Source organism: Aulonocara sp. 'chitande type north' Nkhata Bay, linkage group LG6, assembly GCF_057382095.1.
Source record: "Aulonocara sp. 'chitande type north' Nkhata Bay isolate Kocher_YH1m ecotype deep benthic linkage group LG6, A_spYH_male_GT1.1, whole genome shotgun sequence".
Lineage (NCBI taxonomy): Eukaryota > Metazoa > Chordata > Actinopteri > Cichliformes > Cichlidae > Aulonocara > Aulonocara sp. 'chitande type north' Nkhata Bay.
Genome location: NC_141349.1, coordinates 42,675,335 through 42,694,676, shown reverse-complemented (window position 1 = coordinate 42,694,676; position 19,342 = coordinate 42,675,335). Strand labels below are relative to the sequence as shown.

Below are 19,342 nucleotides of genomic sequence, written 5' to 3'. Positions count from 1 at the left end.
ATAACTTTTCAGCACTTTGTTTGAAAGCACTTTATAAATAAAGTTATTATTATTATTATTATTATTATTATTATTATTAAGGAACTATTAATAAGCAGTAATAATGAATATTAATAGTTAGCAAAATTAATAACTAAATACAAAAATAATGTTGTTGTTGTGGTGGTGTTTTAAACACAGAATGACAGGTATGTTGGTGAAAGATGTTGGCAATACAATTTTTTAAGTTGTCTTAAATCAAATCGTCTGCTCACGGACGGCTGCCCCGACCTGAGTCTGGCTCTGGTGGAGGTCACTTCCTGTTAAAGGGAGGTTCTTCCTTTTCATTGTTGCCAAGTTCTGCCTCAGACATTGTTTAGCTTGCAGTATAAAAGCAAGTGTTGTTGTGAAGTAAAAGTACTCTGAACAGGATTTTAAACAAATTTGTGGTTTGAAAACAAATTTCTTAATTAACTAATTTTAATGTTCTGTTAAGCAGCAGTAAAGAGATGCATTGCCTCAGATTACCTTTACCTTTGAATATTATTTGTGGTTTTAACTACATGTCTTGAGAACGTCACCTTTAAGCCACTGTTGAAGAAAAACAATCAGTCCTAAGGCATGCTGATACAGTGTGATTTAGACCTGTGCAAACAGTGGAAGAAATGTGGGAGCACAAGTGGCCCGCAGGTGATTTTTTTCTCCGTTACTTCTCCCTCATTGTGAGTCATGTCAAGTGTCTGCTTCAAATGCTTTTGTCCTCCTTTACATCACAGTTACCACCTACACTTGACTGCACTGTGTTCACAGCTCAACCGCCCGTCTTTCCTGTAGTCTGGGCCTACGGGTAGCTTTTATTGAGGCATGACATGCAGAATCAAAAGTCTGGATTCATAATAATAAATTGATTCAGTTTTTTTTTTCTCAGTGAAATGGGCCATTTGTGTTGTGGAGAAGGATAATTACTCTACTTTCACACCGAGAACTCTGGTGCACTCGGTTTATCACATGCTGAGTTTCAGTGCCATAGTACACATTAGAGGGCTGTGTCATCAATCATAGAACTAAGATTACAATACATAACCATGCAGTTCTTCTTGAAGTGAAATCCATATGAAAAAGTAGAGCGACAGTTGCTATATGTGTTTTTCTTTTTTCCGTTATATTACACTAGTGTCTGAATTGCCACTTTTCATCTTTTCGTATTACGCCGTCAGACTTTCATATCAGGTACTTGTTTATGTGAAAGGGCTGTAGATCTGTTTATGTGTTTGCATCTGACACAAAGTTCATTTCCAGACAAACATATTGTCCAAGTGGTGACAGGAAGGGTTATTTTTCCTCCATTTTGTTATGGCTGAGGAGTCTTGGTGGAGACACAGGCCAGTCCACAACTGATGGCATTTCAACATAGTAAACAACTCCCAAACAATAAAATAGGAGATGAGGAAGAGAACAAATCGCAATTAAAGTCAAGGTCCATTTAACGGAGGTGCACCACTGCCGAATGTATCATGTCATGATTTTGCACTCTTCGCCTATAGGCTCATTTCATTTCCAGCGCTTCTGCTGTTCCTGAACGTGCGTTCAGCAATCAAGGTTATTTCAGTCCACTCTGTCTTTCCTTAGCCACCTCCCTTTCATATTCCCTTAACGTTTCTCTGCTCAGACTCATATAGTTTACAGTGTTCATCCTCCTCCATAGCTTCCCTCGAAGGTTAATGCAAGCTATCAAGCTATTGTCTCTTTATTGCTTCCCCAGAGGCGCTGATTTTCTTTTTTATCCATCTGAAGCGTGGTAAACCATCCACTCTGATGTGATACTCTCGTCATTTGAATCTGCTGTCAGTTGTGATGTTGACAATTAACTTACTTTCAAATGACTGGAATGCATATGAAGCTTTATGAGTGAAGAAAACCTTTGAAATATTAATAATAATGAAAGGTAGTACCATCTTCATCTCCAGAGGAGGAGTCCCACTGATGTCGGTGATCACCTGACCTTCATTTTCACAGCAACACAAGGCTTGAAATCTCAGATGTTTATCAACAAGAATGGAATTATATCTTTTGGTATTTCATTTTATTTATTATTTGTTTTTTAGGAGTATTTTTCCTCTCCCTGACCTGTGCACCTGGGATGGTCCATGGACAAACTTTAGACAATGTTGGGAAAGGATAATGTAAAGTCGATAGAGAGAAATGGCAGTCGACAGTAAATCTACATTTCTGGTTAATTATTTTTCTTTGATTACATTTCATCATATTCCTTTTTGCTTAGTTTCAACAAGAATTGGAAAAAGTTTGTATTTACTTCTTTCATATCCTTTTTAATAGATTCTGGTAAGAAAAAGCATCATCTATCCCTGAAATGGGCTCATGGTGCGACACCCAGTCAATTCCTGACTGATATGACATTGGTGGTTCCAGAAAGATGAATCCGACTGCTTATGAAAATTTTTCTGCTTCTTCCTGAACTGCCAGCAATTTCTTTAGGTTCAGATAGATTATTAGGTCACAATTCACTTGGTTTTAATCTAGGTGCTGTCATCAGAACAAAATGTTCATTTGTTGGAACAACCTGGAGAACATACCTGGAAAAACATGTGAGCTTCCCACCAGCCATTCTAGGTGTCATGCTAACATGCTAAGCTAAGAAAGAGAGGTTAACATTTAGTTGAAAGTTTTACTACAACAATGTTCATGCTTAGAGAGAAAGGCAACAGTAGTTAAAGAGTTGTTTTTATTGTTTTAATAATTCAAGGGCAACATCTGGGTGTCTGCATGTCTTAAATATTGTTTAAGCTACAAACACAAAATCATTTCCAAAACCCTGAAATGTCAGTAGAGGTTATCTGCTTTACATTTAAACTAAAGCGTTTCACGTCAAAAACTGAAAAAGAAGTGAAAGTGTAGCAAGATAATAACTTTCAGAGTCCCTCTGGAGTTTATCTTCTTCAAATAGTATTTCTTGAAATGAACTTGCAAAATATTGCATTGTGAAATCTTCATATCAAACCAAATTGAGCCGACTTCCCTGCAGCCTGTCCTCTCTGAGGATCTCACCTCTCTTCCTGTTTACCATCCCGATTTAATTTTTGTATCCGTGATGAATTTGCAGTATATCAGATGATCCTCCAGATTTTTAAACTAAGGACAGATTGCTGTGCGAGTCAACATGGTCCAAGCGCACTGATTTTTTTTCTTTTTTTCCCCACAGGTTATTGCCTCCTTTGTCATCCCATTCACTTTATCTCCCTCTCCACTGCCTCTTCGCCATTGCAAGACACGCCCATGGCTATCATTTGTCCACTGCTTTGTTACTCAAATAGTGATTTTTCTGCTTGATAATTGATGTGCTTTGCCTTTACCTGCTACGTTGTCCACCCCAGGCCAGAGGGAAAACATAAAAACATCAAAGGCTCTAGAATGAAGAGTGATTGCCACACGGCGCTGCCCCCATTCTTGCTTGTACTGCATAAACTGTTAAAAGCTAATGGCTTGAAAAAATAACAGAAACAGTTATTGACCCATTAAAAATGCGTTTTTGACATGGCTAGAAACTGCAGCCTCAAAGCATTTATCCAATTGTTCTCTGTAATTAATGAATACATGCTGATTGGTTAGAGGGCATTTTTGACTTGGAGGAACTGTTTAAACATCTCTGGTTACATTTAATGTAAAACAGCTGAAAACAGTGAACACTGCCCCACAAAAACTCAATTAAAACTTTGTTATCTAGAATCTTCTTTAGATACCAGAATCCTGAGTCTTACATTTACACCATCTAATAGTAGTTGTCAGCATTTCTATTAAAACGACTGCAGTCATTCTATAAACTTAACTGAGCAGAAATTGCAGAAATATCCAACTCAGACACTCTGGCATTGAACATTATGCACACTACGAACACCGTCAAGTGAAAACTCTGTTCTTTTCTGAAAAGTCATGCTTGGGAAAGTGTTTTGTGTGTCCATTTATGGGCTTGTGATAAAGGTCAACACTTTTTGTGAGTCTTTGTAGCTCTGCAGCACTATTTGTATCTCTGTCTCTCTTTCTGTGTCACTCTTGTGAAGCAGAACAGCTGTTAGGGACAATATTAGACCATGAACACGGTTATTCTGCTGTCAGTTTTCCAGAATGCTGGTGATGGTTGCCTCAAATGCTAAAGATCGCATGATGTCTGTAAACACTAATAGCAGACATGCTATTCGACTATAATATAATATAATGCTATAATGTTGAATGGCTCACACAGCCCAGACCCATCAGGGCACGGACACTGGGCCTTTGGGGATGTCAGGGTGGGTGTCTGATACCAGACACTGGCAACAATCCTTCCCTCTCCACCCGGTGGTGAAGTAGATCCGCTGTATCCTGTTGAATAATCCACAATCTTCCGCTTCCACAAAGTCAAATTGTGATTGCAGGATAAACAGGGTATTCCAGACAAAAGTTTTTCTCTGGGTCTACCCTGGGAAGACCTACCAAAGGAGGTGCTGAGGAGGTATCCTGACCAGATGCCAAATCTGGGTTTCTGTGTCACTGTAATCCTGGGAGCTGTGCTGTCTTGGGCAGTAGATAACATATCTATTTACATGGAAAACTTCACCAGAATGCAGTGGATCTGATGATTTGTTTTTGAGTGTAGCAGGGTTGCAATTGCTTACAGACTGCGGTGGTTTGGGAATGTCTTTGCCATTTGGAGGAATGAGCTTAATCTGAATGAATCTAGATGGGTAGATGGGTGTTACAGGAGAATATGGCATCAGTTTTGGCATGTCAGGACACAATTTTCTCAGCAGAGCAATGTATTGTATTGACATGCACAAAACTATTTACTTTCCCTGTCAGTGGTTTTAATGTTGTTCCGATTCAATTCAGTTTTATTTACACAGCGCCAAATCACAACAACAGTCGCCTCAAGGAGCTTTATATTGTAAGGAAGACCCTACAATAATAGATACAGAGAAAAACCCAACAATCATATGACCCCCTATCAGCAAGCACTTTGGCAACAGTGGGAAGGAAAAACTCCCTTTTAACAGGAAGAAACCGACAGAACCAGGCTCAGGGAGGGGCGGGGCCTAAAGACATGCTGTTTACGGACTGAGATGCCTCTTTATTTGTTTAGTGTTTTTGAACTATGATGGGTTTAGAAAAATATAAATGGACTGGTAATTATAGAGTGCTTTCCTACTCAGGTGATGAGTCAAAGGGCTTTTTGCGTTGTCAGCGTAAAATAACCATTGCTGTAGTTTTCCCTCACCACCATATTAGCTTAAAACATTATACAGAGCAATTTAATGTCTGACTGACACAAACTGTAAGGGAAGAGTCAAAAGTGATATAATGGCACAAATGGTTACAAAAACAGTTTGAAGATGATCGACATCTAAACGCTTGTTAACTCTCAACCTTACGATCTGAACAAATACAACCAGTTAATTTGAGCAGAAACTCACAGGCAGGTAATTATATCTTAGTGGGAGACTGAACACGTAATTAAGTTCCATCTTAAGACTGCAAAGGAATCTTCCGATGGGTCATTACACTCAATCCTACAGTTTCTGACAATAGACATAAATGTGCAATATGTAGTGTTTCAGTGTAAAGTCAGATGAGTTTTCTTGTAATGAAACTGTTCAGCAGATAAAATGTCTTTGTGTTATCTTACAGTGTGTAGTCATTCTGAGCTGCTTGGTAACTGCTACTCTTTGTAATCTAGCTGCTTTTGTCCCAGCGGGAGCGAATGCAGCAATCACACACCAAATGAAGCTAGCATTGTCTCACCTTCAACCCAAGACACATCTTCTTGAGTCTATAGCCATTTTCACACTGCAGTCGTGACATTAGACATTACCCAGTGAGGACAAATATTCAACACAGTTAAATCTGAAATGTAATGGTCTTCATGATCTCCAATACTGTCTGACGGTTAATTGTGCCAATTTCGCCAGGTTAGTGAATTCACAGTGAGTCAGCGTGCTCTGCATCCTCTGCCTAAACTGAGTAGTTACATCAGTGCGAATACACGTGACAAAGACTAACTCCTATTGCATACTCAACAACTTCGGACAACGTTACAACCAAAGCTTGAGCTGAATTTTTCACTGGTGACAGACTTTGTTACTTGATGGGAAATGATGGAAAACTCTAAAGGCTTCCAAACATTGTGGCAGATTAAAACTGTGAGGGTGGTAGAGGGTGTAGAGCAGAACAAAGGGTTCATCCAGCAGGAGAACACTTAAGAAAGATCCCAGTTCACATCTGCTGAGTTCACATTTCCCTGTTGAGGCTCCACAGCTGCAGCGCCTTAACTGGGACTGCACTGTTATGATGGAGTTTGCATACAAAGTGATGACACAGTTGGTGCCTCTGGCTATCTTTTCTCTTCATGCATAGAATATTCTGTATATTGTTAATTATATATGAATTTTCTGTAACCCTGTCTCTCAAAATGACAGACAGCCTGCATTTTGAACCAGTTTCTCCCAAAGTGTCCAACATTTTCATGTGAAAACAGTTTATGTTCATCTATTCTCATGTAAATCTTAGTCACTTCTCAAAGCTGCTTCATAATGGCTTTTAAACATACTCCACCCAAATATTCACTGCGATCTTTAACCTGTTTCGCTTCTGGCTCGTCTCATATGGCCACTTGGTCAAAATCCCCCAGCACGACATTTGTATGCACTGTTTCAAAGTGAACGGTGAATATTGTGAATAGTGAGTGAAACTAACCGTAACACTAACCCAGCAGTTAAAAGCTCCTCGTTGACAGTCTTGTGATTTACGACACTGTTTCATGCTTTCAGGATTGCATCTAATGCTGCGGCTCTCTTAGATACAGCAGAGGACACTTTGTGTGTATCCCCGAGACTCCGGAAGCTTTAACAAAACTACTGCGTTTGAAGTCCCGTCAATGACTTTAAGCCTTATGATGCCGTAAAGCTTTTGTTATTTTCACAGTATCACACAGTGATGGCAAATAAAAACATTTCTATCTTGTGACAGGTGGCCGAATTCCCAGAGGAGCAGCTCCTGGTAGCAGTGTTCCCCGGAGTGCCAACAGCTGCTGAGCTCTTCCTGTTGCCTTATAAGAACCAATCAGAGGGCAAGAAAAAGAGTGAGGAAGCTCTGGAGCGGGTATGGGTGTCTCTAAGTGAAATTCACGAGGAGTTCAAATTCCTCCAACTTGATTATTGTGCCTACAAAACGGTGACTTGTTGTGTACTTTAACAGGCTTCTGACACAATTGTAAGTGCACTGAACCAAAACCTGGTGGAGTTCGAGCTGAAGCCCGGTGTGAGGGTGATCGTTTACAACACACAGTTAACACTGGGTAAGAAACATTTGCTGTCATTGCTTTTAATTTTGCCATCAAGTCATCATCTATAATATTAACTTCCGGGGGTAATGTAATTATGGCCTGCATGTTCCATTTTTCATTTTCATGTGCAGAGAAACAGAAGTGTAATAACTATGTTTTGACAACAAGAATTTTTCTTTGGTCCACCAATTAAAATTCCTGTCAGACCTCGTCTATCCCAGGCGAAAGAACACAGACGAGGATAGGAGGGGTTCGGTTTTAAGTGGAGCTCCTTGAGAAGAGGGATCTTTTATGCCTGCCATCAAAAGCTGAACATCTGTTCTATTTCTTTTACAGCCATCCAACCACAAAATGAGTGTTACACTGAGTATAATTATGTTGATTATTTAGTCCTTGAGAAAGAACACTGTACAATTTCAGGGCAGACTTTGGAATCATTCAAGAAGTCATCAGCAGTGTTTTGCGGGAAGGCTGGTTGACATTAGAGACCCTCAAATGCTCTCGTGTCAAATCAGCGCTGATTCACGGAGACACAGTAATTGTAAATAACATGGCTAGACTGGAAACCTCTACTTTTTTATTGGTTTGGAGCTCGGTACTGCTCAGCAGCTCCTGTGTCCCGCTGCTGGACAGGTCTTACCTTATATTCACTGCTTGGCTGGTTTCATTAGGTGCACAGTCTCTGGAGGCACACAGCCATGGGTATTAACAGCCTGGCATGTAGTGCTCTGTGACGTTTTGTGGTGTGCTGCACTCTAATGACATTGAAGGTGTACCCAGCTGGATCCCTCTTTATATTTCACCTCCCAAGAAAAGGTCTAAAAAGCCTTCAAGCTGCTTGAGAAAGGTCATCGGCACGCGCGCCTCCATCTCTTAGCTGAGGGCTCACGTAGCGCTAAACCCGTCACAGAAAAGCATCGGGCTTTTTCTTCAGCGACAGACATTAATGCACTCTTCAAAATAATGGGAGAAATTTAGGGTTTGTGCCTTATGAGCGAAACCGTGACATTAATCACACTGAACACTTGTTTGGTTCGGTACTTTTTTGAATGAATGTTGGCGCATTTAACTGTTTTACATTCACCTGAAATCCTTGGATTTCCTGCTACTGTCAGTTTGTTTTGCCCATCAGCAGAAAGTGTAATTTCACGCTACAACACCTTACAGTGTTTCATATCTTAAAGATAAAAATATAATCTGGGGAGTCATTATTGTTCTGGATATACAGTATACTACAGTGTACGGGGTACAAGTATAAAGAAAATACGTTTTTGACCCTTTAACATCTAACAGGTCACAGGCAACACGCAGAGCATCTGTCCTTTTTATAGAATTTACACATATTTGGAACATCTGACGCAAAGGTTTCTATCAGAAATGATGTTGTGGAAAAATGTGTTATTGTAAGGTAACATCTTCCAGGTCTGATATGTAGCCCAGCCCTAACCCCGGTGACCTGCAGGATTTTTAAAGGTTCGCTTCATTCAAACTAGAAGCAGAGAAAAAGATAAATCAATAATGGATGTGACTACTCTTTGCTTTTGAAGAGGTGCCTGTTTTCTTTGTTGCACATACTTTTTCAAGGTACTCTACCTGTAGGTGCTACCACAGTGCCAGGAGCTATTTCAGGTGTATCTGTTGTCAGAAGTGAGTCTCGTTCATTTTTTGCATTCTGACAAAACTTTGCATTGTTTCTCATGCAGAATGAAGTCACTGTAGTATTTTTGGAAACCCAGAAAATCTCGCTGTAACAGCCAACCAATAGCTAGAATCTAGCATTATATCCTCCCGAGAACCAGCCCATTCATTTATGTCCTCTGAAATGGACATTTGTTTTTGCTCTATATCTTTTGACTAAGTCCTGATGCACTGAATAGAGGAAATCCTGGACTTTCCATTGGTATCTCATGTGTCTGGGTGTTAGCAACAGGAAGAAGCAGGTTCAATGGGAAGATTATTTTCTTCCTCGGTTCTCAGGAAGATATACACACATTATAATACATTCCCCGGAGGTCCTGTGATCTTTCCTACTTTATGGACTTCCATCCATTTCAGGAGTGAGTGAAACCTGCAGGCTTTAAAAGGCTTCCAGTTGCATAGAAGTGAGGATGCACATTTCTATAAAGACCAGTTCCTTGATTAAAGTCACAATAAGTACAACGTGGAATCCATTTTATTAATTATAGCTATTAATACTCGTACGCATAATTGTCTATTAATTACAGTCAATTATAATTGGAGAATAACCCAGGATATCCTCACTGGTCATCGGGCAATGAGTGAGCAGTATCTCCTGGAATTCGATCCACCTATATTGTTTCTGCCTCTATATGTCAAAGTGGGCTTTTACAGCTTGAGCTGCCCACGGACTGCCATGATAAGTTTGCCGTCCACTCCTGATTGTCCCTGACATCAGGACAAGTCAGTCTCAGGGAGAATCTCAGCCGCTACTCTTTATGGCACAAAGTAAAATACTTTTTTTTCTACAACAGTTGAAATATTTTTAACTCAGCTGGATGTGCAGTCACCTCAGTTTGTGGGGCCTTTGTAGGTAAACACACATTAGAGCTCCGATCAGCATGAAACTGTACCGGTTCCATCAAGTGTTTGTCAGTTATGGACTTGGATGAGAAATTTGAAGGTGCAGCCATAAGAACAGCACAAACTTAACTATAACTTCTGAGTTTGAATTCTAGGGTCTGAAGAAAACGAAGCACTTCTTCTTCCTGTCTTATTAAGATAATATGTAGTTGTGATGGGGAAAATAGCAGCAATAGCAGCAATAACAACATATAACAGCAAATAAAATGAATAACTCCACTTTCAACACCTCTGACGTAACCTCCCAGGTCAGAGATTTAGTTAGCCATCGTTAGCCAGAGCTCATGTGTACTGTATTCTTTTTAGCTGTTCCTCCATGGAGGAAAAATCGTTTAAAAAAAGTGAATTCTTGCTGATATGTTGACTGCCAGTTCCAATTATTTAAAGATCTTACACTTAGAGTTTAATAAAAAAAAAAATATTGCTAATACAGGAAATGAGGAAAACGCTTTTGACTGAGCTGAACTTTCAAACTTTGAAACCTCAGAAGTTCTTTACTTTTTCAAATCTGGCGTCTTTATGATGAAACTGCTCAAGATGTTGATAAACTGAGATCATTTATGCATTCATACAAACATTTGTTCTTGTTTTAGCATTAGCATTTAGCCACATCTGGTTGACTTGTAATATAAATCTAACTGTACTTTTGTCTGTTGTTGGTTTTAATGAATCAAATTTCTATTTTTATTTCTATTCTGTCTCATTTGTCAACTGTTGATTAACGTTATGTTGTTTTTATTTTGACTGTCTAATGTCATCTCTGTGCACCTTCCTGCTCCCACAGCACCTTTAGTGGACTCGAGCCCCAGACACAGCAGCTCAGCGATGCTTATGCTCCTGTCAGTTGTGTTTCTTGGCCTCGCGGTGTTTCTCATCTACAAATTCAAGAGGTGCAAATCTTTCTGATTTCTTCCACCTGCTGTAGGGCCCCACTATATAACTATTACTCTGTTTTTCATTATTGATGATAGCAGATGAGCCCTGTCTAGACCAATCTATTATAGTCATATTTGGTATTTTCAATTGATAGATCACTCTGGAGTTGTCACTCATACTTGTGAGATTCCAGTGCATGAGGCGTGTGCAGCAATCAGTCACAAAATTCAGGGAAAACGAGCAGTAAATGGTTTAATATGCAGCTTCTCTGCCTTGGATCTTATTTGCTGAATAAATTATTCATACTCAAAATTATTCTTTTGAAAAGTCTGAGGGAAATGGAAAAGCTGTCATTAATTATGGATATGAAGTTTTTCCCATTAGTCTAAAGAGGATGCATTTTTCAAGAAATCTTACAGTTGACAAAACAGAGCAATTAATAACCCAAATGTATAGTAATTGCAAATAAATTGGATAATGTCTAAATAAAGATCTATATTAGGCGGTATAAATGCAGATGAGAAAAGAAACCAGTGTTACTGTAATTTGTCTATAAATTAGGCACTCGAGTGTAATTACAGTCAAGGCAAGTTTACAGTTTGTCAGCACCAAGAAACAGAATCATCTTTGAAAAAGTAGCTCAGTGCAACAGTCTGTCAGACTTCTTAAAAACCCACATTTTTAACTCGAAAGAAAAATAATTTTCATTTTTCTAAAAAATGTTGATCCTGCCAAAACATCACAGCTGGAAGCAGTGAGACAACAGAGCAGGCAATTCACATTTAGCACAGACGGTTCAAACTTATTCATCCCAAAGCTTACTCTGTGCAAAAGAGTCAATAAAGACAAACTGGATAATCAAACCAGTTATAATTATATTAAAGGTGTGCCCATTGATTCATATTATATAAGAAAAAACTACCTTTGAAGATGTCAGCTGTCAGTGAACTTCAAAGCTACAGGGAATGAAATAACCAGCAAAAATATATAGCATCGAAATATTGATTATTTAAAGGTTAACCAAAACTAGGACCAGAGTTGTTTTCTCCTTTGATCTGATGAATTCTGTAGTTACACATGTTATAGTTATGCTGACCTTTATTTGCCTCACCTGCTGAAGTTAACTGGCCTGAGAGAAAAAAGAAACCCTGCAAGGAAGCAAGTAATAAAGATCAGGACAAACTCGGTGAGAGCAGCTTGATGTGTAGAGGCTGATGTAGATGAGGCTGCAAAATCAAATAATTTATTCATAAAGTCGTGTTCTCGGTTGTAATTTACTAATGAATGTAAACTTGGGACTGCGGTTACATAGCCTTAGAAACACAACAACCCCACTGTGTGCATGCACAAACACCGCACCTGCACGTGAGATGGTTATCTAACATTTGTTGATCTTGTTTTCTGTAAATCCTCAGAAAAATACCTTGGATCAACATATATGCTGAGGTTAACCAGGAGAAAGAGCAAGAGATGATCGGCTCGGTCGGCCAAGGCGACAGCACGCCGAAAATTACTCTGAGTGAGTTCTCCACATCCAAAGAACTCATGGAGAAGGAGCTGGATGCCAGGGTCAAAAGTAAGTACCTGCTGAGAGTAGGGACAGGCGTTTCAAGCAAATACACTTCAATATTTTTTTGGGTTCTAGACGCGTTGCTGCCACCTTAAGTAGTAGTCATGGTGTTGGTGGGTTACTCTATTCACCTGCTGTAGAAATAAGAGAAAATCCATGAACAGGAAATGGCCACATAGATGATTTAACTAACTCACACTTTAAAGGCATGTAGATATCCAGAGACAAATAGAAGGCATCCATATACATATGAATGTATGCGATGCACTATATACTGCATAATCTCATCTGTGTGAATATCAGCACTATGTGTCTTTGCGACGAATCAAGCCATGATTAAGACATTTTCAAAAATATAATACATGGAGCACAATGAAATCTGGATCTCAGTGACCTTGTCGTGGTCCAGCAAGGTCTGTGTCACTGCTACATTGTATTTTAGGACATTTAAAACATGCACTGTCCACTGTTTGGAAACTCGGATATTCCCTATACCGAGGTTTCAGACATGCCAAGACTTGCCAGGGCATGTAAAGATGGAATTTCAGGGACAAACTTTCTTTGTCGATGGCTTTATAGCAAAAGTCAACATGATAATGTGTAGGATAACTGTGCGTAGAATCACCTCCTGGGGATAATTTACATACTGAATCTGAATCGTCTTTTAAACAGAAATCCAGCAAATGAATCCCCTTTTTACCATTTTTGAATTATTCACAGAGGAGGAAATCCTTAGAGTAGACAAAGCCCGTGAAAGGGTTTTAGAGGGTAAGGAAAGATTCCAGTGACACCCACAGTACTGGGAATAATGACTAAATAATAAAACCAACATGTTTAGCATGTGGCTGCAGGACTCCATCAAACACAGAGGGAGTGGCCTAATCATTCCTCATTCAGTCACAGTTTGACTTCAATTTAAAAAGAGACATTCATTCATTCATATTTCATTACATGATAAAAACAAACAATAGGTTTGATAAGCTAATTGCTGCCCACTCTGACTGTATATAACAGAGTGGATTTTCTATTGTTACCAGTAGAAATGTACCACTTCTGGCAGCTGCAGACCCAGGATTGATTTGGCTCTGAGATAGTTTAAAAGACAGATTAAGTTCCTGCACTTTCACAGTTCTGGAGAGCTGACTGCTTCTGACCTGTGTGTTGAAATTCAGAGGAGCTGTCGAGAATGGAAACTCACACATTAGTGAAACCCTCAAGCAGCGAGGCCGTGAGTGTGCTGCTTCATTTCAGCAGAATATTTTTATCCAGGTCAATGTCTGATTGTTACTTTTTTTTTCTTTTTACATGTGATCTGTATTCCTGCACGAGAGTACTTTCAGTTTCTCCATAACTCATGTAGCACCTCGAGTCAGTGGACGGGGACGCACAGTAAAGTGTAACAAAACAACAATAAGTGTAAGAATAAGAGTTAAACAACATATTTACGAAACACTAATCAAATTATCTGATTCCACGTTTGAAGCAACAATGGTACATTGTTGTTTTTCTCTTAAATTAAAGGTACCATGTGGCTGCCGATGGGCCTGATATCCACTTACAAGAACATTATACTGCCACTGTTTTATCGAAATTTAAAGCAGATGTCCTCCTATGTGGATCTCATTTCTCTCAGAAACGAAACTCAGGTAAAAAAGAAAAAAGAAAATCATGTAATTCTTTGTTTTTACATTCATCAGGTCCCAATCAGCCCAAATAGCAAAGAGAAATTAAAAATGCATGCATTCATGAAAGAGTTCGGGTCTTAGGAGGTCAAATTCGAGCAGGTGCTCAGCACTACATGCATTTAGTGCAACAGAAAGTGTATCAAATCATCCCTGCCTGCCATCACAGGACAAGGATATTTAACCTCCTAGGACCTGTCGTCCACATATGTGGACATCACATTTTGGGTTATTTAGACCAAAATACTCAATTTTGCTCTACATGGGCCTGATATCCACTTACGAGGACATTATACTGCCACTGTTCTATCAAAATTTTAAATGAATATCCTCATATATGGCTCTTAGTTTTCTTAAAAACAAAAATAAGGTTAAAAAAAATCTGGTAATTCTTTGTTTTTACATTCATCAGGCCCCAATATGCCCAAATATCAAAGAGAAATTAAAAATGCATGTCATGGAAGAGTTCGGGTCTTAGGAGGTTAACGAAATGTATTTCACAACGAATAAACGCTGCTTTTTATTTGCACATTTCTGCAGACGTCCTTGAAGTTGCTGATTGATTTGTGCTATATGCCAGAGTAAATTAACAGCTATTCTTGTGTTTCTCACGTAAATGGCCTGTATTTGTATAGCGCTTTTACTAGTCCCTAAGGACCCCAAAGCACTTCACACATCCAGTCATCCACCCATTCACATTCACACACTGGGGATGGCAGCTATGCCACAGCCAGTGGCACCACCAGTAGGCAACAGGTGAAGTGTCTTGCCCAAGAACACAACAACCGAGACTGTTCAAGCCGGGGCTCGAACCGGCAACCTTCCAATTACAAGGCGAACGCCTAACTCTTGAGCCACGATCGCCCAACACAAATGGGGTAGACGTCCAGACTTTCGATATTTGGTTCTAAACTTCCTCACCGAGCATGTTCCAATTAATTGGACCAAACATATCATAACAAAAGCTGGCATATTTTTCATAATGGGTCAATTTCAAATTCCAACGCGTCTTAATAGCTTCAGAGCCTTTGAATGGAAATTAAGTACAAGGAGTCAATGTCAAAGAAGCTATTTGTTTTATAGTCATTAAAGCTCTGAATTAACTGTCTTTGTTCTTGGCTTTTTTTCCCCTCTTTCATTTCCTTTATTTATACTCAGGGGGAGTCGGAAATGCCTGCGAGAGCACAAGGGAGATTCCAAACTGTACTAGTGTGTAAAACTGGTGGAGCAGCGCTTCATGTACAGAGCAAAGTATTTCAGTGTCGGGGTTTTTTTTTGTTTTGTAATTCTCAACACAACTGATGTTAATAGTTTTCTAAGGGACCTCATTTATACAGACTTGCATGGATGTCTCATTCAACAACATCCATGCAGTTAATGTCAATTTACTCAATGAGATCATTGTAATTACTGACAAAACATATTCAGTTTTGTGGATGTATAAGCTACATAGCAGCATTCATTTGCAAAGTGAAATATCTTTCGTGGAAATCTATCAAAAGTTATGTACATTTCTTAAGGCGTTTGCTTTGAAAATCATTTCTGCCTATATATAGACTATAATGTCGGAGTCTTCAATCAAACAGGGAATATTATTGAAATGTACAATACTGTCATCTGTTCTGTTAAATGTATATATTATTACTTTCTACATGCTCGTAGTCTGAGTACCATGGCGGCAACAGAAGATCTGACGATGGTCTTTTTTTCTGAAAGTGTGTTTAAAAAGTCAAACATTACTTAAAGAAACCGATTTCCTTTGCTAAGGTCCTTAACTTGTGCATGTTCTTTCTGAGGACACAATTTCTGTGTTGTAGATAAGCAGGTGTTGTAAATAGTTATTTTCTAATCATGTGTCAAAAGACCCCAGTTGATTCTGCTGATTCTGTTTTGCTCTCATTTTCTTCAGTCAAGTGTTGGCTGAAATGAACCTGATAGAAAGGATTTATCTGTTAATGCAGGTAGAGCTGCATCGGCATAGTGCAGATGTCTCTCATGTTCTCTGAAAATAAAGTTAAAAGGATCATCCTCAACAGGATCATTTTCAGGATATTTGCATTTTCAGTACAGATATACAATAGACTGTCATTAAACTCTCTGAACCAAACATTTGCAACCAGAGCCCGACTCATTTGTTGGTCGGCCAATGCTGGCTATTTATCGATCTATCGATATTGGCATTTACAACAGCCGATAAATGAAGTTTAAAAGCTACGAAACAAGAGAAACATCCTTCAGACGTGCTGTTGTTATGACGTTTGTCCACCAGAGGGCACTCTGCAGGTTCCCTGCTGGGAACCACAAACGCAATAACCAGCTGGTCCGAGCAAAGTCGGGCAGAGTGTGAGCTCGTAAATAACTACAAATGTCAGGGAAATCTGTATATCCCATGTTTGAATCACCAAACATCTGTAGCAGTATTGGCCTTAAACGTCCCATTACAGTCCGGTTCTATTTGCAAGTGAGTCTGTGGCTCTCACTGTTCAGATTTGGCTTCGATACTAATGTTGAATCACTTTGGAAAAAAATGTATCTATTGTGGTGACCAGTGATCAAATTCACAATTTCAACTCATTGGGGAAAAACATGGTGTTTATTTTAAGTAGGCTTACAGTTGGGTTGTGGTTTCTGCTTCTTCTTTGGTTTGTGGCAGTTTCCAATGGAGCTCATGCCAATATTATTATTTGTAATGTCCTGCAATTCTTTTCAGTCATGGTGGTGCTGGCCGCTCATCTGGCCAATCCACCTCATTGGTCCAGATTCAACAGTAATAGGATGTATTGTTCTAAAACAGTTATGGTGCCTAGTGGGTAACTTCATACGACAAGTCCTTGATTTATCCACTAACACCACCGAGTGGTTGACATGGGTTTAAATCAGGACTGGTTATGATAAAATACTAGGAATGAATGGTGTTATACATTTCAAATTGTGTCTTCATTCTCTTCAAAGGACTGCTGTGTGAAGTCTTGTTTTTTTGTACCTTGCCAGAGCAGCATAATCAACATGGTGATGCCAACTAATGATGACAAAACATATATGGTGGTAATAAGTAGTTTAATTAAGTCAATGAAATTTTCTCTGCCTAGACTCTTCAGCCTGAACTACTTTTTAAGATTTCATTCTCAAAAACCAAGTCCATCTTCAGTCAGTAACAGTTCCACTACTGTAAGGCCAAAGTGAAGACGTTTGGGCTTTTTTGGACATGAGAACTTTGAGATACAGGAAACCTGTCTGTGCACATAACCAGACCAGAGTAAGACTGGTGAACTGGAAAATTTGCTTGCAAATTAAATTAGCCTTATAGCAATGAGTCGCATCGATGTTATTGAACTTGTTAAAAGAAAGTTCTGAACTGCAAATCTGATGCAGCACGATTGAAGTGAAAGAGTCCTACATTCATTTTAATCACAGTAACTCGATGCAGTCCAGGACACACCTGGGCCTCCAAGATGGTTTCAAGTAATGTGTACAATGTGAAAAGGTAAATCACTTATTAGCTCACAGTTTTTGGATTCCAATATCATGTTCTCCCATTATTTTCAGTTGTCATAGCTTCAACTTCACATATTTTTTTCCATGTATGCTATCAAACCCAACTTTAAGCCTACAAAGTGCTTTTGCTGTTCATTAGGATTAGATAAGCTAATGAGTCCATGTTCTACAGAGTGTGTTACCAGCATCTTTGGTGCTCATTGTGGCACAATTTTTACACCACTCAAAATGTGCAACTACTGCTATTCTAACAATGTGACAAAACCAGAACATTGTCTTCAACTGTGCCTGGAACAGTATGTATTTATTTAATGAATCCACAGTGTACAAACAGAGCTCCCCTGGCTGCCATTAGCCTCCATTCACAAACCAACGCTCCAGTCTCTGCTTTGCATCTAGTTTGAAATGAGTGAACACCGTCCTCCCAGCATGCAACTTCCCCCAGCTCTGCATTCTCCAGGCCTGCAAAAGCCAAGTGGCCTCGACTTGACTCCCGTTGCTCTCCCAGTATCCAGCATTGTTGATAATGAGAGAAAGCTGGACAGCTCAGGGGAGGGTGCCACATGCAGAGGTTTCCTGCAGTGCTCAGCTCAAGCAAACAGCAGTTCCAGGAGAAGCGAAAGGCTGCAAAAAGATATAGGCTGTCACATCACATATGCATTACCTGCAACAGAGTGCTCTCATCTCAAACCAAACAGCCAAGCCAAGCCTTGTTAATACAGACAGAACACACATTGAACAAAGATTGTTCTAGAGCTTTGTTGTATTCAACACATGCCATAAGCAAAGGATTGTTTGCTTGGCTGGATTTTGTTTGGGTAAAGGCTTTGATGGTGGCACTTTGTTCTGATTCTTATTAGAAAAGCAGAATTAGGGGGGACAGAAAAAGAAATCAAAAAGTTTCTCCATCCTTAACTACACATGGATATTGTCTTTGTTTTCTGTTGTTTTTCTCTCTCTTGGACCCTTTGAAATTGTGAAGAATGTACAATGAACATAGTACACTGGCTGTCCATAAAAGTTTGCAAAGAACAAATGCTTCAAAATGTGGTGCTTTATCTGCACCAGCACATTGGAAGTGCCACTAGTAAAAGAAAGGACTTTGATCACTGGAAACTTCTGTCTCATCTGATATCTTAAATGCCACATTATACCGTAAGCACCAGACAAATCCATACTTGAACCATAAAAGAGATCCTTTGCATTTGTGATTTTTCAGAAGGCAAAAGCATTGTAATGTTCTTCAGTGCACAAAAATCTACAATGCATGCATCATCAGTAATGTTCTGTTTCATCTTGATTTCGATATTTCTACAGTAAAGAAACTGTCATTTTGAAATTGTTTCAAATAAATGTATTTTTGTACATCAGTGCGTTCATTCTCTGGATGATGAATTTCTTGTGAACCCAAGGGTGCAAAGAAAATGATGTTCGCTGAGCATTACACTGTTTGCCTGATGACTCAACCAACCTCCAGTGCAGAAGCACAAAGCGAGGTCGGAAAAGCACCAGCAGTGTTGTCGGCCTTGTGTCTGGCCTGCAACCGCGGTCAGTGTCACCAAACCGTCACGGCACGGTGTCAGCTCTCACAGTCTGTCCAACTAATGGAATAAACACACTGCTACAGTGAGGAAAAATGCACAGAGAGAACAGCTCGAGCACATTGTTTGCAGTAATAAAAAAGATGGATGCAATGAAAAACACTTTAAATGTAAAGGTCCAGAGGTCTGGACCTGTATCAAGATAATGGAAATTGGCACAAATCAATATGTGACACTCTATATGGGAATTCTATATGGGAATTCT

General features: G+C 39.3%; 1 protein-coding gene across 1 annotated transcript in view; it reads left to right on the top strand.

Moving 5' to 3' along the window:
- sorcs3a (sortilin related VPS10 domain containing receptor 3a) overlaps nt 1–18,901 on the top strand; it is a 241,215-nt gene extending 222,314 nt beyond the window's left edge. The window contains exons 23-27 of the mRNA XM_086297093.1: nt 6,997–7,128; nt 7,225–7,324; nt 10,698–10,803; nt 12,205–12,365; nt 15,200–18,901. Coding sequence (XP_086153219.1) covers nt 6,997–7,128; nt 7,225–7,324; nt 10,698–10,803; nt 12,205–12,365; nt 15,200–15,258 — 558 coding nt within the window. The 3' untranslated portion in view covers nt 15,259–18,901. The remainder of the gene's footprint in view (nt 1–6,996; nt 7,129–7,224; nt 7,325–10,697; nt 10,804–12,204; nt 12,366–15,199) is intronic.
- Nucleotides 18,902–19,342: the final 441 nt, after the last annotated feature.